Source organism: Tinamus guttatus, unplaced genomic scaffold (assembly GCF_059628265.1).
Source record: "Tinamus guttatus ecotype Peru unplaced genomic scaffold, ASM5962826v1 Tinamus_guttatus_pri_ptg000546l, whole genome shotgun sequence".
In the NCBI taxonomy this organism is placed as follows: domain Eukaryota; kingdom Metazoa; phylum Chordata; class Aves; order Tinamiformes; family Tinamidae; genus Tinamus; species Tinamus guttatus.
Genome location: NW_028289080.1, coordinates 448,077 through 463,737, shown reverse-complemented (window position 1 = coordinate 463,737; position 15,661 = coordinate 448,077). Strand labels below are relative to the sequence as shown.

The following is a 15,661-nucleotide window of genomic DNA, read 5'->3' as shown; positions in this document are numbered from 1 at the left end:
CCCATACCTGTCACACACCAGGGAGGTGTTCAACAGAGCCTCCACCACCTGAGCAGGGTCCAAGCAGGCCATTTGGAAAAGGCTGCTCTTCAAGATGTCCTGGAGCGATGCCTCACTGATGTCCATCAGCTTCTTGTGGAGGCTGCTAATCACCTGGGGCACCTAGAAGGGGCACAGGTGAGAGAGGGGCCTCTGCAGGAGTGTAGCCATTGCCACAGGGGCCACCGAGAAGTCAAGCCTTCTCATGGCTCCATTCTGTCCTCAAGGGCTGTGCGGTGATCAGAGGGCTCAGCGCCCAGAGTGTGCAAGCACAGGGCAATGTGCTTGCAAGCCGCTTACCCTATCCAGCTCAGAGTCAGGCTCCCTCAAGACCGCCTCCATCATGTGCTCCACCCCCTCAGTGTTCAAGAGCCTTGGGTCTGTTATGCCATTGATGATTGTCAGGAGGAAGTCTGTCCTCTCAGAAGGAAAGAGAAAGATGCCAAATTCCTGTGGGAGGAAAGAGCCATGGCACTCAGTGCACGGCCTGAGGAGCTGATAGTGGCTCAGATGAAGGCGAGCAAGCAGAGCGGTGCTGGCACAATGCCTTCTGCCAGCACTGTGCCCAAGAAGGCCACAGGGAGGGAGGAAAGAGCTTCTCACCGTGCTCTAATCAGTGGCCTTGCTGGGCCAGAAGGTGTTCGGGGCTTCCCCCTGCCAGTTCATCTCTGGAAGCGCTGGATTCTCAGCTGCCCTCTTTCTGCCTGTGCCAGAGGGGAAACACAGAGCAGTCAGGAGGAGGGGAGGTGGCTGATCAAGGGCAACAAAGAGAGCTCTGTGGCTTGCACAAGGGGGCTGTCACTGCAGTGTAAGGAGCAGAGAGCCTCCCAGGGAGGACATGAGCTTCTTGCCAGGTGGCAAAGAGGATATTGCCGGTTAGGATGCGGAAAGGCCGCAGAGGTTGGTGTCCCTTTGTGCTCCCAGGCAGGAGAGCAGGCCTGGAAGGCTGCTGACACAGGCTCTGAGCTCTGCTAGTTGATGTGGACGCTCTCTAAAGCACTGCTCCAAGGGACAAAACAGCCCTGGGTCACGTCAGTGAGGTGCCTGCCATGGCTCTTCATGGCACGGCTGAGGCAACGTGTCTCCTTGTGTGGCCTTGCCTGGGCTGCGGGTGCTGGAAGGCGCCAGCCTTCCCCAGGGTCTCTTACTCTTTCGCAGCAGAATGATCCTGTAGAAGTGGTGAAGCTCTTCTGCCGCGCTCTGGCTGATCTCCTGGTCTTCCTCAGCACAGCACAGCGTGAGGTGCCTCATCAGCTGCCCCAGGAAGTCCAGAGGCCTCTTTTGGAAGAGGAAGGGCTTGATGCTGCTTCCTCCATGGCTGAGCCACTTCTGAGGGAGGTAGAAAGGACAGGCAGCAAGGCCAAGCAATGGCAGTGGGGACCACCAACACCAAGCCAACATGAGCCCTCTCCTCCTGCCTGAGAGTGCCGGAGCCTGCCTGAGCAGAGGGTCACCTATGGCCTGGAGCCACTTGGTTACCTCCAAAAGAGAAGAGCTGCCCAGGAGCCGACTCAGCACCACAATCCGGCCCATAGCCCTCTGGCGCTCAGCTTCTTTCTGGGATACTGTGAAGGGCAACAACATCTGAGCAGAGCAAAGCTGCTGGTCAGGGCTGCGACTGGACGGCCACAGTTCTGCTAAGGCCCTGGCAGGCTTGATGCCCCTGCTGCCTCCATGCATGCCTCCAGAAAGCACCTTGTGTTCCCTCCTTGCCCCAAACTCCTTCCACTGGTTTTCTGCAAGGGACAGACCCAGCCACGCTGCCACCATGGTGATTTCTCTCTTGGACCGTCTGCAGGATGCCACAGTGAGTTGGAGCTGTCCCATGGGGCTGGAGGGCTCCCCCCAGTGCCCCAGCTTCTCCAATGCCACAGGTGGCTCTCGCTCCATGGCACCTTTGCCCTGCTGCCCTGCCTTTCTGCAAATGATCATCAGTTTGGGCAGGGGTCCTCAAACTACGGCCCGCGGGGCAGATACAGCTCCCCAGGGTCCTCAATCTGGCCCACCGGTATTTACAGAACCCCCCCGCCCCTCCCTGCCGCGTGTTGGGGGGGGAAACCAAGCAGCCGCAGATGACTTCCTGCCACTGAATCCGCGCGCCGCCTCCACAGCCCCCAAGCACCTGCTGGGACTGGGCTGAAACCAGCGCCTCGTTCTCAACCTGCCCCCTCCCAGGGGCGCCTCTCGGCTACAAACTGTGCCGCCGCTGCCCCGTCCGCCTCCTCCTGCTCCTCCTCTGCGATGCGCGGCAGGCGAGAGGCGCGGGCATCTCCTCTGCCGGGCAAGCTCAGTCGGCAGCCTCTGCACTGCGAGGTCCAGCCAACTCGGGCGAATCGCCAGAGCCCCAGCGTGGCAAAGCTCCTTTGGTCCCTTCTGGTGACCCTTTCCGCACTGCGCGGCCGGGCTGAGGAGCGGGGCAGCTCCCCCGTCTCTCCCTCCCTCCCTCCCTCCAGCTCCCAGGCAGGACACGCAGCCAGCACCAGTGGGAAGCGTGGGCACCATCATGGCAAAAAAAAGACAAATTGACTCCAAGTGCAGGGTATTCCAAGAAAAGTGGACTTCTGATTATTTTTTCACAGAGTACAAAGAAAGAGCTGTTTGTTTGATATGCCAGAATTCAGTGTCTGTGTTCAAGGAATACAATTTGCATCGACACTACGAAACTCAACGTAAACATAAATATGATTCTTTGGTCGGACAAGTGAGAAAAGATAAAATATTAAGACTGAAACATGGATTGACAACTCAGCAAAATACTTCTGTGAAGCAAAAGCAGCTCAATATATCATCACTTCGAGCAAGCTATCAAGTTGCCAAGCTCATAGCGCGCACTTGCAGAGCATTCCTAGAAGGACAATTTGTTAAAGAATGCCTTCTTTCTATTGCCAAAGAGATGTGTCCAGAGAAGGCGGATTTATTTAGTACAGTGAGTTTTTCAGGACGTACAATGACACGAAGGATTGAAGAAATGGGGGAAAATTTGGATCTGCAGTTGCAAAACTCCTCAAAAAAACTTTGCTATTTCTCATTGGCACTCGACGAAAGCAATGATGTTCGTGATTCTGCACAACTTCTAATTTTCATTTGTGGGACAAATGATTCTTTCGAAGTCAGAGAGGGGCTTGCTGCACTGAAAAGCATCAAAGGAACAACTACAGGAGAGGATATCTATGAGAAAGTTTACCAAACTGTGGATGATTTGGAGCTGGACTGGGGTAAACTATTCAGTATGACAACTGATGGTGCTCCTAGCATGGTGGGGTCCATGAAAGGAGTGGTTGCACGCATTAACAAAGAGATGGACAAACGCAACCATTCACATCCAATAGCCATACACTGCATCATCCACCAACAAGCACTGTGTGGTAAATCACTGAAGCTGGACTCTGTCATGAAAATTGTAGTTTCTTGTGTTAACTTCATTAGAGCTCATGCACTAAACCACACTTAGTTTCAGAAATTTCTCTCTGAGCTAAATGTTGCCTATGAAGATATTCTGTACCACACAGAAGTCCGTTGGCTGAGTCGAGGGAGAGTTTTGAAACGATTTTATGACTTACTTCCAGAGCTTTATGATTTTATGGTTTCTAAAAACAAAGGAGTACCAGGGCTCAAAGATGCAGAATGGAAATGGCACTTTGCGTTTCTAACAGATGTAACCGAGCTACTCAACAATTTCAATGTCCAACTTCAAGGACAGGGGAAGCTCATCTGTGATATGTATTCACATGTGAAAGCATTTCAGTCAAATTAGACCTGCTCATTAACCAAGTAAAGGAGGAAAACTTCTGCCATCTCCCCACAACTCAAAACCTGTCTGCAGAAAAACCAGCAGTTGCATCCCCAAACAAAAGATATATGGATGTACTAGAAATGTTGCAAAAGGAGTTCAAATTAGATTTAAAGAGCTTCGTCTCCATGAACAGGACATACAGCTTTTCCAGAACCCATTTTCTGTTGACATTGAAACTGTTGATCCGATTTACCAAATGGAATTGGCCGAACTACAGACTTGTGACTCGCTGAAAGATGCATTCAAACTAAGCAGCCTTACTAATTTCTATGCATCTCTCCCCTCAGAGACATATCATAATCTCAGGAACCATGCACTCAAAATTGCAACCATCTTTGGCAGCACCTATGTCTGCGAGAAGACTTTTTCCCGAATGAAACATCTGAAATCTCCAATCAGATCCAGACTAACTGATGAACACTTGCATCACTTGCTACAACTAGCAGTGACAAATATGGACCCTAACATTGACCATCTCATTAGCCGAAAGCAGGCCCATATTTCACACTGAAATATTGTTTTTGTTGATTACAATTGTTCTTCATTTTAAATACTGCATTCTTTTTCCTGTTTTTGTGCACTACTACAAATAAAATATGTGCAGTGTGCATAGAAATTCATTCATTTTTTCCAAACTATAGTCCGGCCCCCGACAGTGTCTGAGGTACAGTGAACTGGCCCCGTTTAAAATGTTTGAGAGATCCCTGGTTTGGGGGATGATGGGGATGATAATGGCGGGCAGTCGCTCCCGCATACCCCTCTTTTGTGGTGGAGGTGGCGCTGGTGCTGGAGTTGGGCTCAGGCTGGGTTCAGGAAATGCCGGTGCGGGATTCCCACCCGCTCCCAAGGGCTGTGCTGAGCAGTACCAACAGCTTGAACTCAGCATCCTGGAACTGCTGTAGGGCTGCATGTCCCATTGCACAGTGTGGCACCCAGAAAGCGCTAAGGAAGCACTTGTTCACTATGGCCTTGAAGCAGCCGGCAAACCACTGCTCCTTGTGGGCAGAGAGCACAATCCTGCTGTACATTAGCATGTGCCCACCAGACATTCTTCCTGGTTGGTATTCCTGCATCATTGGAGGAGCCATGAAATGCCTGTGTTAACACTTTCCCGTGTTCCCGTTTGCTGCAGAGGAAGGCGCTGCCCCAGCACCAGCTCCACGTGGCACCTCTCAGCAGTTCCCCAAGCCATGCCTTAAGCAGTCTGTGAGGGCTGGGGGTAGTTTCCCATCCCACAGGCTGGGCTTCTCAACCAAGGAACATGGAGGAATGATTCTCGAATATTATCCAGCTTTTGGGAGCCCTCTATCCTCCAGGACCGTACCCCATGGGAGTCTCCCAAGCAGGTGCCAACACGGGCCCAAGGCTGCTCTCCGGATGCCCGGGGCTGGGAGTCTGCTTTTGACCCTGCACCTTCCTCGTGCAATCTCTGTGTTGGCATCACGCTAACACAGCACTACATTAGCACGCTCACAATGTTAGCAAAGGCTATGCTGGCAGGTGGCCTCCCCAGAGGCCTTCCTGAAGGTCTAGGAAGTTCTGCAGCCATGATGCAGAGCTATCAAGATACTCTAAGGCAGCTCTCAAATCTGCTGCCTTTCAGGAAGGACGCATGGTGTTCCTTCCCCATGCCTGCTTTCACATCCTGCTCAAAACCACACCCCCCTGAAAAAAATCAGTGTAGAAAGCACCCACAGGGGTGTGCTCGTGCCCTTATTTATTGGACCCATCTCCTGGGCTTCTGGAACCTTCTCTCATCCCACTCTCAGGAGTGGTTGAGACACCTGTCATTCAAGGGAGGCAGCACCAGTAAGTCTAGGCAGGTGGCACCAGGTCCTCCTTGCGACTTCTGGAATCTTCTCTTGGGGTGGTGGGTCCAGGAATGTTTGAGATCCCAGTGCCGTCACTTGGGCCGTGTCCCTTACCCTGTGCTCGGGGAACGCGCTGGCACACGCGTGTCCTGGCAGGTACGTCCCCATGCTATTGTCTCCCAGAGTCCCTGTCCCCGAGCAGCTCCCCTGTGTCCCTGTCCTGAAACGTCCCTGCAGCCGGGTAGTCCTGATCCTGCTCCTGTGAGTAGCGCAGCACTTCTGCTCCAGGCAGGCCGGGCTCTGCTGTAGGGATTCATCAGCCCTGCTCCTGTTCCTCCCCAGCTGCACAGAGCACAAGCGTCAGGGCTTGGTACAGACCTATGACAGCCAGGCCAGTCCTCCTACCAGAGCTGTGTGCTCATTCTCTTGCTCTGCCAGGTCATTCAGGGTCCCAGCCAGGTGGCACCGAGCTTTAGGGGGAGCAGAGGGCACAGTGCTCGCATTTGTGGCAGGCTGAGGTGCCATCCTGGTAGCAAGGCCCAGCTGGGCCAGGGGCTCCTTCCCCATCCTGGAGGCAGTGATGGATCGTGGCCCTTGAGAGTCCAGTGGGACAGTGTGTGGGAGAAAGGGGAGCGCATGTGCAGCTCCAGAGCCCGCAGCAATGGGCTGGCAGTGGGGAAGTGACATGGGTGAGGGAGAGGGCAAGGGTGGCAGGCCTTCTGCGGGGCATGTCTTGGTGGCTTTGGGGCTGTCCAAAGTTTGGTCTTACCAAGCACTCACCAATCTGCCAAATCTGTGCTGTCTCAAGCAGCTGCCTGAGCTGCTTCCATTTCAGGAGCTGAGCAACCCCAAGGAGGGCTTCCTGAGAGGCCTCCAGAGCAGCTCAGGTTGGGAGATGTGAATGCAGCCCAGCCAGGAGACCCTGCATCCCCGCGCCCTGCCAATGCTCAGAGCCTTTGCCAGCCTGTTATGGGAAGCTACATCTAGGCCACAAGTTGGGCTGTGACACCCTGGGCAGACACGTCGGGCAACCACTATGTCAGGGCAGCAAGACAGAGTTTGCCTAGTCCTTGGCCTAGGATGACTGCGGGGACAGCCTGAAATCGCCTAGGGATGCCAGTGCTGGGGCTTTGCTGGGCAAACCTGGACAGAAAAATGGACAAACACTCCTGGTCCCACATGATTAACGTGTGTGGTCACACACCTGCACCACACTGGGAAGTGGCTCATGTGCATGCATGGGCAATGGGAGCAGGCTGCTGTGCATGTGCTTCCTCATCTGCATTTTCTGTGGCTGCCCAGCTGGATACACAACTCCTACCCCTGCCCAAAACATCTGGCCTGGGCTGGAGAGAACCTGCTGGAGACCAAATGTGCCTGGCATCCCTGCACACCTCAGGGAAGGCTATCGGGAGCCCGCAGCCCACGCTGGCCACAGTTCTCCTCAAAGGCCTCTCAGAACTGCACTCAGAAGTGCGGGGCACAGGGAGAGCTCAGTCTCCAGAAGACCCTTGACCTCACATTAGCATCAGTTTCGGAGCATAGAAATCTCTGCTCTCCTAAACTTTAGTGTCAGAAGCTTTTCAGGAGAAGAGAAAATATTCTATGTTATTAACATGAAGAGAGAAAAAAAAATCCAACTTCTACTCCCCCAGATGGAAATCCATGCCAACAGCTAGTACCCAGGAATATTCAGAAGGGATATGATCATGCGTTTGGAAACGGAGCTTAAAAGCAAACTCTCTTGAAAAAGAGACAATGCATGTTGGGAATGGAGGTGTGAGCAGGCTGTGGAGCTGCTGCTATAGGGACATCTCTGAGCTATGGCACCCAGAGTCGTCGCCTGGCAGCTGCTTCTGCAGTGCAACAGGCTGCTCCTCACCATGTCCCCCTCCACGTGGGCGAGCTACTGCTCCTTGCGGGCACAGAGCACAATCTTGCTGTGCATTAGCATGTGTCCCCCACATTGTTGTTGTTGTTGCCCCAGAACCAGGCCCAGCTGCACATGGCACGCCGGCATCTCTCAGCAGTTCCCCAAGCCATGCCTTAAGCACTCTGTGGGGGCTGGGGGCAGTTTCCTACCCCACAGGCTGGGCTTTTCAACAAAGGAACATGGAGGAAGGGATTCTTGAATATTATCCAGCTTTTGGGAGCCCTCTGTCCTCCAGATCTGTACCTCATGAGAGTCTGCCAAGCAGGTGCCAGCACAGGCCCAAGGCTGCTCTCTGGTTGCCCGGGGCTGGGAGTCTGCTTTTGACCCTGCGCCTCCCTCGCACGATCTCTGTGTTGGCATCATGCTAACGTAGTGCTACATTAGCACCATCACAATGAGAGCAAAGGCTATGCTGGCAGGTGGCCTCCCCAGAGGCTTTCCTGAAGGTGTAGGAATGTCTGTGGCCGTGATGCAGAGCTTTCAACATAGTCTCAGCCAGCTCTCAAACCTGTTGCCTTTCAAGAAAGCTGCATGGTGTTGCATCCCCAGGCCTGCCTTCACAGCCTGCTCAAGTGCACGCTTGCTGCCCATGCCTGATCTACCCCTGTGGCACATCCCTTGCTAAGATACGGCAGCCTCACGCCTCATCCTGAAGACTTACTTCCACTCTGGAGACTAAACATAAAGGCAAAACCTGCCTGTACGTGCAGAAGAGAGGGAGAAGCCCATGTTCATGCTCCTGGGGCTCACTCAGACTCATAAAGGCTAAAGAGAATTCATCCCAGCACTTTATTTGGCACATGTAAGGATGCGGTGCCTGCAGCAGAAGAGCAATAGGTGACGGGGGGATTAGCAGCTGCTGCTGCAAAGGAGCCGGGCTTTGCAGCACTGTCGCGGGCCCCAGTGGGCAGAGCTTCGTGGGGTGGGAAGGGCTGCTCTTGCTGTGCGCCAAGAACGGTGTCCTGCAGAGAAGGGTGCTGCCTCTTCTATGCTCTCCGGAGACAGCAGCACAGTGCTTTAAGGCTCAATGCTGACGGTGCCTTCTGCCCTGAAGCTCTCAGGATCAGGATGGTCTGCATGGCCAGAGACCGGACGGAGGGGCTGCCATCCCTTGCCACTCTTTGAAGGGCTGAGATAGAAGGGAAAAGAAAGGAAACCCTTGCACCTGAGGAGACGCCAGGCATGGCCCCCGGATGGGGCCAAGCCCAAGCCCAAGCGCAATCTGGCTTTTTGCTTGCCAGCAGGCAGAAAGGAGGACTACCATGACTGCTAGGGAAAGATGCACATGAGTTGAAAGATGCCCCAAATGCCCTGCCCTGCAAATACTGGCTGTCTGGCAGGGCAGCCAGAAGCCTGGAGCTCACTGCCAGGCTCTGCGCCGCTGCGGGCTGAAGCTAACAGCACGCTGCCCCCACTCACCCTCAAAGATGTCCTGCAGCTTCTCCCCGCTCGGGTCCTTCATGCGCTTCCCGAGGAGCCCTAGGTGCACACAGCCTGTCACAAACCCTGCTGCGGGTACACAGCGCCCAGACACCCAGGCCCTGCAGGAGGCAGGTGGGGCTGCGGCACCCGTGGGGACACAGAGGCTCCCCGACAGGAGCTGTGACTCACCGAGGAACCTCACGGCTGCCTCCTGCCAAGACTCCTGGGGACTCTCCAAGTAGGCCAGGCTCTGCCGCAGGTATTCATTGTCTCTGCTCCTGTTGCTCGCCAGCTGCACAGAGCACAAGGGTCAGGGCTAGCTACAGACCTCTGACAGACAGCCAGGCCTGCTCTCCTGCCAGAACTGTCTCCACATTCCCTTGCTCTGCCAGGACATTCATGGTCCCAGCCAGGTGGCACTGAGCTTTAGGGGGAACAGAAGGCACGCATAGGGTGGTAGGCTGAGGTGCCATCCTGGTAGCAAGGCCCAGCTGGGCCAGGGGCTCCTTCCCCATCCTGGGGGCAGTGATGGATCGTGGCCCTTGGGAAGAGCCCCACGGGACAGTGTGCGGGAGAAAGGGGAGCACGTGTGCAGCTCCAGAGCCCGCAGCCATGGGCTGGCAGTGGGGAGGTGACATGGGCGAGGGAGAGGGCAAGGGTCGCAGGCCTTCTGCGGGGCACATCCTGGGGGCTTTGGTGGCAGGTCTTACCAGGCACTCTCCAATCTGCCAAATCTGTGCTGTCTCAAGCAGCTGCCTGAGCTGTTTCCATTTCAGGAGCTGAGCAGCACCACGGAGGGCTTCCCGAGAGGCCTGCAGAGCAGCCCAGGGTGGGAGATGCGAATGCAGCCCAGCCAGGAGACCCTGCATCCCCGCGCCCTGCCGATGCTCAGAGCCTTTGCCAGCCTGTTATGGGAAGCTACATCTAGGCCACGAGTTGGGCTGTGACACCCAGCAGGCACGTGGGGCAACCACTATGTCAGAGCAGCAAGACAGAGCTCCCCCAGTCCCTGCTGGGCTTGGATGACTGCAGGGACAGCTAGAAATCCCCTAGGGATGCCAGTGCTGGAGCTTTGCTGGGCAAACCCAGACAGAAAACGGACAAAAACCTCTTGGTCCCACACAAATAAGCTATGTGCTCACGCACCTGCGCCACGCTGGGTATCTCTTCATGTGCATGCACAAGCAATGGGAGCAGGCAGCTGTGCACATGCTTCCTTAGCAGCACTTTCTGCTTGCCCACTACAATGGCCATCACGCTCTGGAAGAGCTGGATGGAGAGCTCTCGCACGAGGGCAGCCTCCTGTGGGGAAGCAAGATGGAAGCAGCTCAGCAGTGGCTGCCTCAGCCCACAGTGAACAAGGGGCTTCGAGTGGCAGACGACGGCTTCTCCCTCTGCCTCTGCGTTTGCCCCAAGGAGCTGCAGGGCCAGATCCACCACCAGCTCAGTAAAGCCCCAGCCCCAAGACATGCAGCGTGGTGGCTTTCTCGGAGATGGGGCTGCCACGGGGAGCCAAGGTGCGAGGCGTGTGTGCCTGCAAGGGCTGCTCTGGCCCTGGTGGCACTCCCACCAGCTGCCTCCGGAGCGACCTGCAGAGGAGCTCCCTTGTGCCACCTGTGTGCAGGAGGAGATGTGGGCCGGCCTGTGGCATCAGCTCCTGGGCGCATCCCACTCACACAAAGTCCCCAGATGGGTTGCCCCAGTGTGATCCCTCATGCCCGGGCCACACGCCTCTGTCCCACAGCCATGCCAGGAGAGCGCCCGCCTTTCCCACAAGCCCTACATCATCAAAGAGTGGCAGGAGCTCCTCAGCAAGCTGCAGACCCATGGCACTGGCCATCTCCCTGTCCAGGAGGTGGAGCATGTTGCTGAAGATGGTGAGGGCCTTGGTGTGGAAGCAGCTCTCAGCAGCCTGCAGGTGCTCCAGGAGCGCGGGCACCAGGCCTTGCAGACTCCTGGCCTACACGAAACACAGAAGAGCCCTTGTGTGAATCAAGGCATGGTTGAATTAGCACAAATGGCGGTAACACTCTGCGGACACGCAGTGGCACGGGAGCACTCAAGTCCTGTCGCTGCCTTTCTCTCCACTACCTTAGCCTCCACCTGCAACCCCAGGCCGCCGCCCTCTCTTTGCCCACGTGCCCCCTGCTCACTATTTGCGGTCTCTCAGACAGCGTGACGAGGCCTGTGATGACCATTTCGCGCATCACCAAGCTCTGGTTGTGCAGATGCCGTTGCAGGAAGTGCAGGACACCCTCATCAATCTGCTGCTCAAAGTCTGTGCAGTTCAGCAGCTGAAAAACACCCAGAGGCAGAGGGAGTGACTCTCAAGAGCCAACGGCGCTCCCCGCATCCTCTGGACCAGCTGCGGCCTCTGGGTCTTGGGTCCCTGTGAAGCACTTGAACGTAGAGAGCTGGCACAAAGGCTGCCTGACCCGCAAACACTTGGGGCCGGTAGCCAGCAGAAATGGCCTCCTGGCGGGAATAAGCTCAACTTGGGCTGACTTAGGGGTGTTCAGCTCCCGCGGGCAAGGAGCCCAGCTCCACTGACCGCAGCCTGCTCCCTGGCCCAGGACATAGAGAGCCCAGTGTCTGCGGGCACTGCCCAGAGGCGCCGCTTGCCACCGTGCCCACCTCGAGGAAGACGGCCATGGCGGCAATCTCCCGGTGTTTGTCTCCGCAGCTGAGCACCGTGACTACGTGTTCAAACATCCAGGCACACTGGTCGGCCGCGTTCATCCACAGCGCTCTGGCCAGGGAGGGAAGAAGGCACAGTGGGCACGAGCTGGGCAGGCAAAGCCCTTTGGGCCTGTGCTGCCAACTCGAGCCATCCTGCCACAAGCCAGGCCCCACTGGAGCAAGGCTGCACCAGCTCCAGCAGCTGGGGCTGGCGCCAGCAGCGGCACTGGCCTTTCCCCACCACACCTTGCCAGGAGAAACGTGGCAGCCCAGCCAGTGAGGCTTATTTTGGTGAGAGAGCAGCAAAGCACCCTTACTCCACCAGTGTCGTGGCCTAGCCGCACTCTGTCTTCAGGGCACAAATGCTGGGGCACGTGAGGAGGAAGGTGGCTCTCACCTAGTCAGCAACGTGGCTCCCGCGTGGTAGGTGTCCACGCTCATAAGCATGTCCCAGCCTCCCTGCCTCTCCATAGAGTCAGCCAGATGGCAACAGTCAGCACAGCAGAGCAGAGCTTTCAGGGCCTGCACTGCACTCCTGCATGGAGAGCAAAGGCAGGTCGCACACAGAAGCCAAGCCCAAGCGCTGCGCTCATGGCAGAGAGCGGCACAGAGGGACGCAGCACCTGACAGGGCTGACTGGAGGACTGTCATCCACGTGACTGCACATCTGGCAGTACTCTTGGAGGTCCTCTTGTGTGTTCTCCATGATGAAGTAGATCTGGAAGAGCACCGCTAGGTAGAGCTGGGGAGAAATTAACTGCACGGGCACTTTGCTGGAGGGCTCCTGGAGAATCTCGTTCAGGACCCTGGTTGCCTGCAAAAAACACCTCGAGATGGGTCTGGCTGCAGAGAGATCAGGCAAGCCAAGGCAAGCCATGGCGAGGCTCTGCGCAGGGCTGAGTCAAGCCTCGCCTGGAAACTCACAGTCAGGGGAAGGATGTAGCTGCCCGCTGGCAAACGGGAGGTGTGCCGTCTCAGCAGCGGCCGGTCCCGCAGCCAAGAGAGCAGCTCCTTCAGCACCTCCTCTGCAAGGCACTGCTTGGAGACCAGCACCCTCCACATGCTCCTGGCAACACTGCAGACCCAGAACATGCTGTCAGGGAAGCTGCCTCGAGCTGCCGTAGCCCTGGAGCTGTCCTCAAGGCTGGGAGGCCCATACCTGTCACACACCAGGGAGGTGTTCAACAGAGCCTCCACCACCTGAGCAGGGTCCAAGCAGGCCATTTGGAAAAGGCTGCTCTTCAAGATGTCCTGGAGCGATGCCTCACTGATGTCCATCAGCTTCTTGTGGAGGCTGCTAATCACCTGGGGCACCTAGAAGGGGCACAGGTGAGAGAGGGGCCTCTGCAGGAGTGTAGCCATTGCCACAGGGGCCACCGAGAAGTCATGCCTTCCCATGGCTCCATGCTGTCCTCAAGGGCTGTGCGGTGCTCAGGGGGCTCAGCGCCCAGAGTGTGCAAGCACAGGGCAATGTGCTTGCAAGTCGCTTACCCTATCCAGCTCAGAGTCAGGCTCCCTCAAGACCGCCTCTATCATGTGCTCCACCCCCTCAGTGTTCAAGAGCCTTGGGTCTGTTATGCCATTGATGATTGTCAGGAGGAAGTCTGTCCTCTCAGAAGGAAAGAGAAAGATGCCAAATTCCTGTGGGAGGAAAGAGCCATGGCACCCAGTGCACGGCCAGAGGAGCTGACAGTGGCTCAGCTGAGAGCGAGCAAGCAGAGCCGTGCTGGCACAATGCCTTCTGCCAGCACTGTGCCCAAGAAGGCCACAGGGAGGGAGGGAGGAGCTTCTCACTGCGCTCTCATCAGTGGTCTTGCTGGGCCAGAAGGTGTTTGGGGCTTCCTGCTGCCAGTTCATCTCTGGAAGCGCTGGATTCTCAGCTGCCCTCTTTCTGCCTGTGCCAGAGGGGAAACACAGAGCAGTCAGGAGGAGGGGAGGTGGCTGAACAAGGGCAACAAAGAGAGCTCTGCAGCTTGCAGAAGCGGGGTGTCACTGCAGTGTAAGGAGCAGAGAGCCTTCTAGGGAGGACATGAGCTTCTTGCCAGGTGGCAAAGAGGATATTGCCAGTTAGCATGTGGAAAGGCCCCAGAGGTTGGTGTCTCTTTGTGCTCCCAGGCAGGAGAGCAGGCCTGGGAGGCTGCTGACACAGGCTCTGAGCTCTGCTAGTTGATGTGGACGCTCTCTAAAGCACTACTCCGAGGGACCAAAGAGCCCTGGTCACATCAGTGAGGTGCCTGCCATGGCTCTTCATGGCACGGCTGAGGCAACGCGTCGCCTTGTGTGGTCTTGCCTGGGCTGCGGGTGCTGGAAGGCGCCAGCCTTCCCCAGTGTCTCTTACTCTTTCGCAGCAGAATGATCCTGTAGAAGTGGTGAAGCGCTTCTGCCGCGCTCTGGCTGATCTGCTGGTCCTCCTCAGCACAGCACAGCGTGAGGTGCCCCATCAGCTGCCCCAGGAAGTCCAGAGGCTTCTTTCGGAAGAGGAAGGGCTTGATGCTGCTTCCTCCATGGCTGAGCCACTTCTGAGGGATGGAGGCAGGAAGACGGGCAGCGAGGCCAAGCCGTGGCAGTGGGGAGCAGAGCCCTGGGCCCCACACCAGAGTGGGCCCAGGCCTGAGTGCCACACGAGACAAAACCTGAGCAGGCATCTGCCCAGCCCTGCGGCCAGCAGTGAGCAGTGGCGTGCAGGGCTGTGTGTCCCAGCCTGCCCGCCCCTGGGCAATGCCAGTTCTGCTGCCCAGCCAAGGGCAACCTCCCCTCCCTTGGGCCAGCCCCGCAGCCAGCATGTGGCAGCCGTGACAAGGCACGGAGCTTGCTGCCTCCCTGTCCTACCTTGTCAGGCTTTGACGGCCAGCCCTGTGAGCCCGTGGTGCCACTGGTGCCTAAACAGGGCGCCCGAGCTTGGCTCTTCCCCTAGCCCACATATCCCGTTCACACACACATAGCCTTCCGAGGGACAACGGAGCACCTCCTTCTGCTCCTGCTGGCCGCCTCATCCCCATCAAGCCAACATGAGCCCTCTCCTCCTGCCTGAGCCTGCCTGAGCCTGCTTGAGCAGAGCTTGAGCAGCATCTGAGGAGAGCAAAGCTGCTGGTCAGGGCTGCGACTGGACGGCCACAGTTCTGCTAAGGCCCTGGCAGGCTTGATGTCCCTGCTGCCTTCCATGCACGCTTCCAGAAAGCGCCTTGCATTCCCTCCTGGCCCCAAACTCTTCCGCTGGTTCGCTGCAAGGGTCGCTTCCCCTTGGCGTGAGGAACCAGCCCTGCCACTGCTCCCCTAATGCTTTGCAAACAGCAAACCTACAAGATGTTCCGCAGCTGATGGAGACTGGAGGCCTGCGACTCAAACGCCAGCACCTTCAGCATCTCAGCCAGAGCCTCCATGGTCTGCAAGGGCAGGGCAGAGAGTGCTCATCACCGCTTCCCCCGTCCCTCTTGCTAACAGGGGGCTGGCTGAAACCCCTTCCGCCTGCGGTGAGCACCTACCTGTGCGTAGAGCGAAGCATCGAGGCTTTGCATCCGCTCTTGCAGAGGAAGGGAGAATCATAGAATCATAGAATCATACAATGCTTAGGTTTGGAACGGACCTCTAGAGATCATCTAGTCCAACCCCCCTGCATACGCAGGGTCACCTAGAGCACGTGGCACAGGGCTGCATCCAAGTGGGTTTTGAAGATCTCCAGAGAAGGAGACTCCACAACCTGTCTGGGCAGCCTGTTCCAGGGCTCTGTCACCCTCACTGTTAAGAAATTTTTCCTTAAGTTCCTATGGAATTTTTGGTGTTTCAGTTTCCGGCCATTTCCTCTAGTCCTATCAGTGGCCACCACTGAAAACAGACCAGCACCGTCCTCTGCATGCTGTTGATGCAGGTGTAGAGCAGCCTGTTGTCCTGGCTGTGCATCAGGAACGGCCACTCTTTGCTGACAGGAGAGAGAGGTGCCTGTGGAGTGCTGGGCCAGGGAGGGTCGTCCAGGTGCCGGGGTAGAGG

General features: G+C 56.7%; 1 protein-coding gene across 1 annotated transcript; it reads right to left on the bottom strand.

Moving 5' to 3' along the window:
• Positions 1-8,593: 8,593 nt before the first annotated feature.
• Positions 8,594-15,192, bottom strand: LOC148592600 (maestro heat-like repeat family member 5). The gene is made up of 15 exons (XM_088534216.1): positions 15,160-15,192; positions 14,978-15,060; positions 14,016-14,287; positions 13,472-13,572; positions 13,169-13,318; positions 12,837-12,991; positions 12,602-12,752; positions 12,301-12,491; positions 11,633-11,747; positions 11,152-11,292; positions 10,782-10,958; positions 10,145-10,300; positions 9,188-9,290; positions 8,996-9,055; positions 8,594-8,649 (listed from the first exon to the last, which is right to left on the bottom strand). The coding sequence occupies exons 1-15, from the start codon at positions 15,190-15,192 to the stop codon at positions 8,594-8,596; spliced, it is 1,944 nt and encodes a 647-aa protein (XP_088390342.1).
• Positions 15,193-15,661: the final 469 nt, after the last annotated feature.

Coding starts and splice junctions, on each gene's coding strand:
- LOC148592600 (XM_088534216.1), bottom strand. CDS start 15,192: ATGCAAAGCCTCGATGCTTCGCTCTACGCACAG. Junction 15,061..15,159: donor ATGCTTCGCTCTACGCACAG/GTAGGTGCTCAC, acceptor CTGCCCTTGCAG/ACCATGGAGGCTCTGGCTGA. Junction 9,291..10,144: donor AGATACCCAGCGTGGCGCAG/GTGCGTGAGCAC, acceptor TGCTCTGTGCAG/CTGGCGAGCAACAGGAGCAG.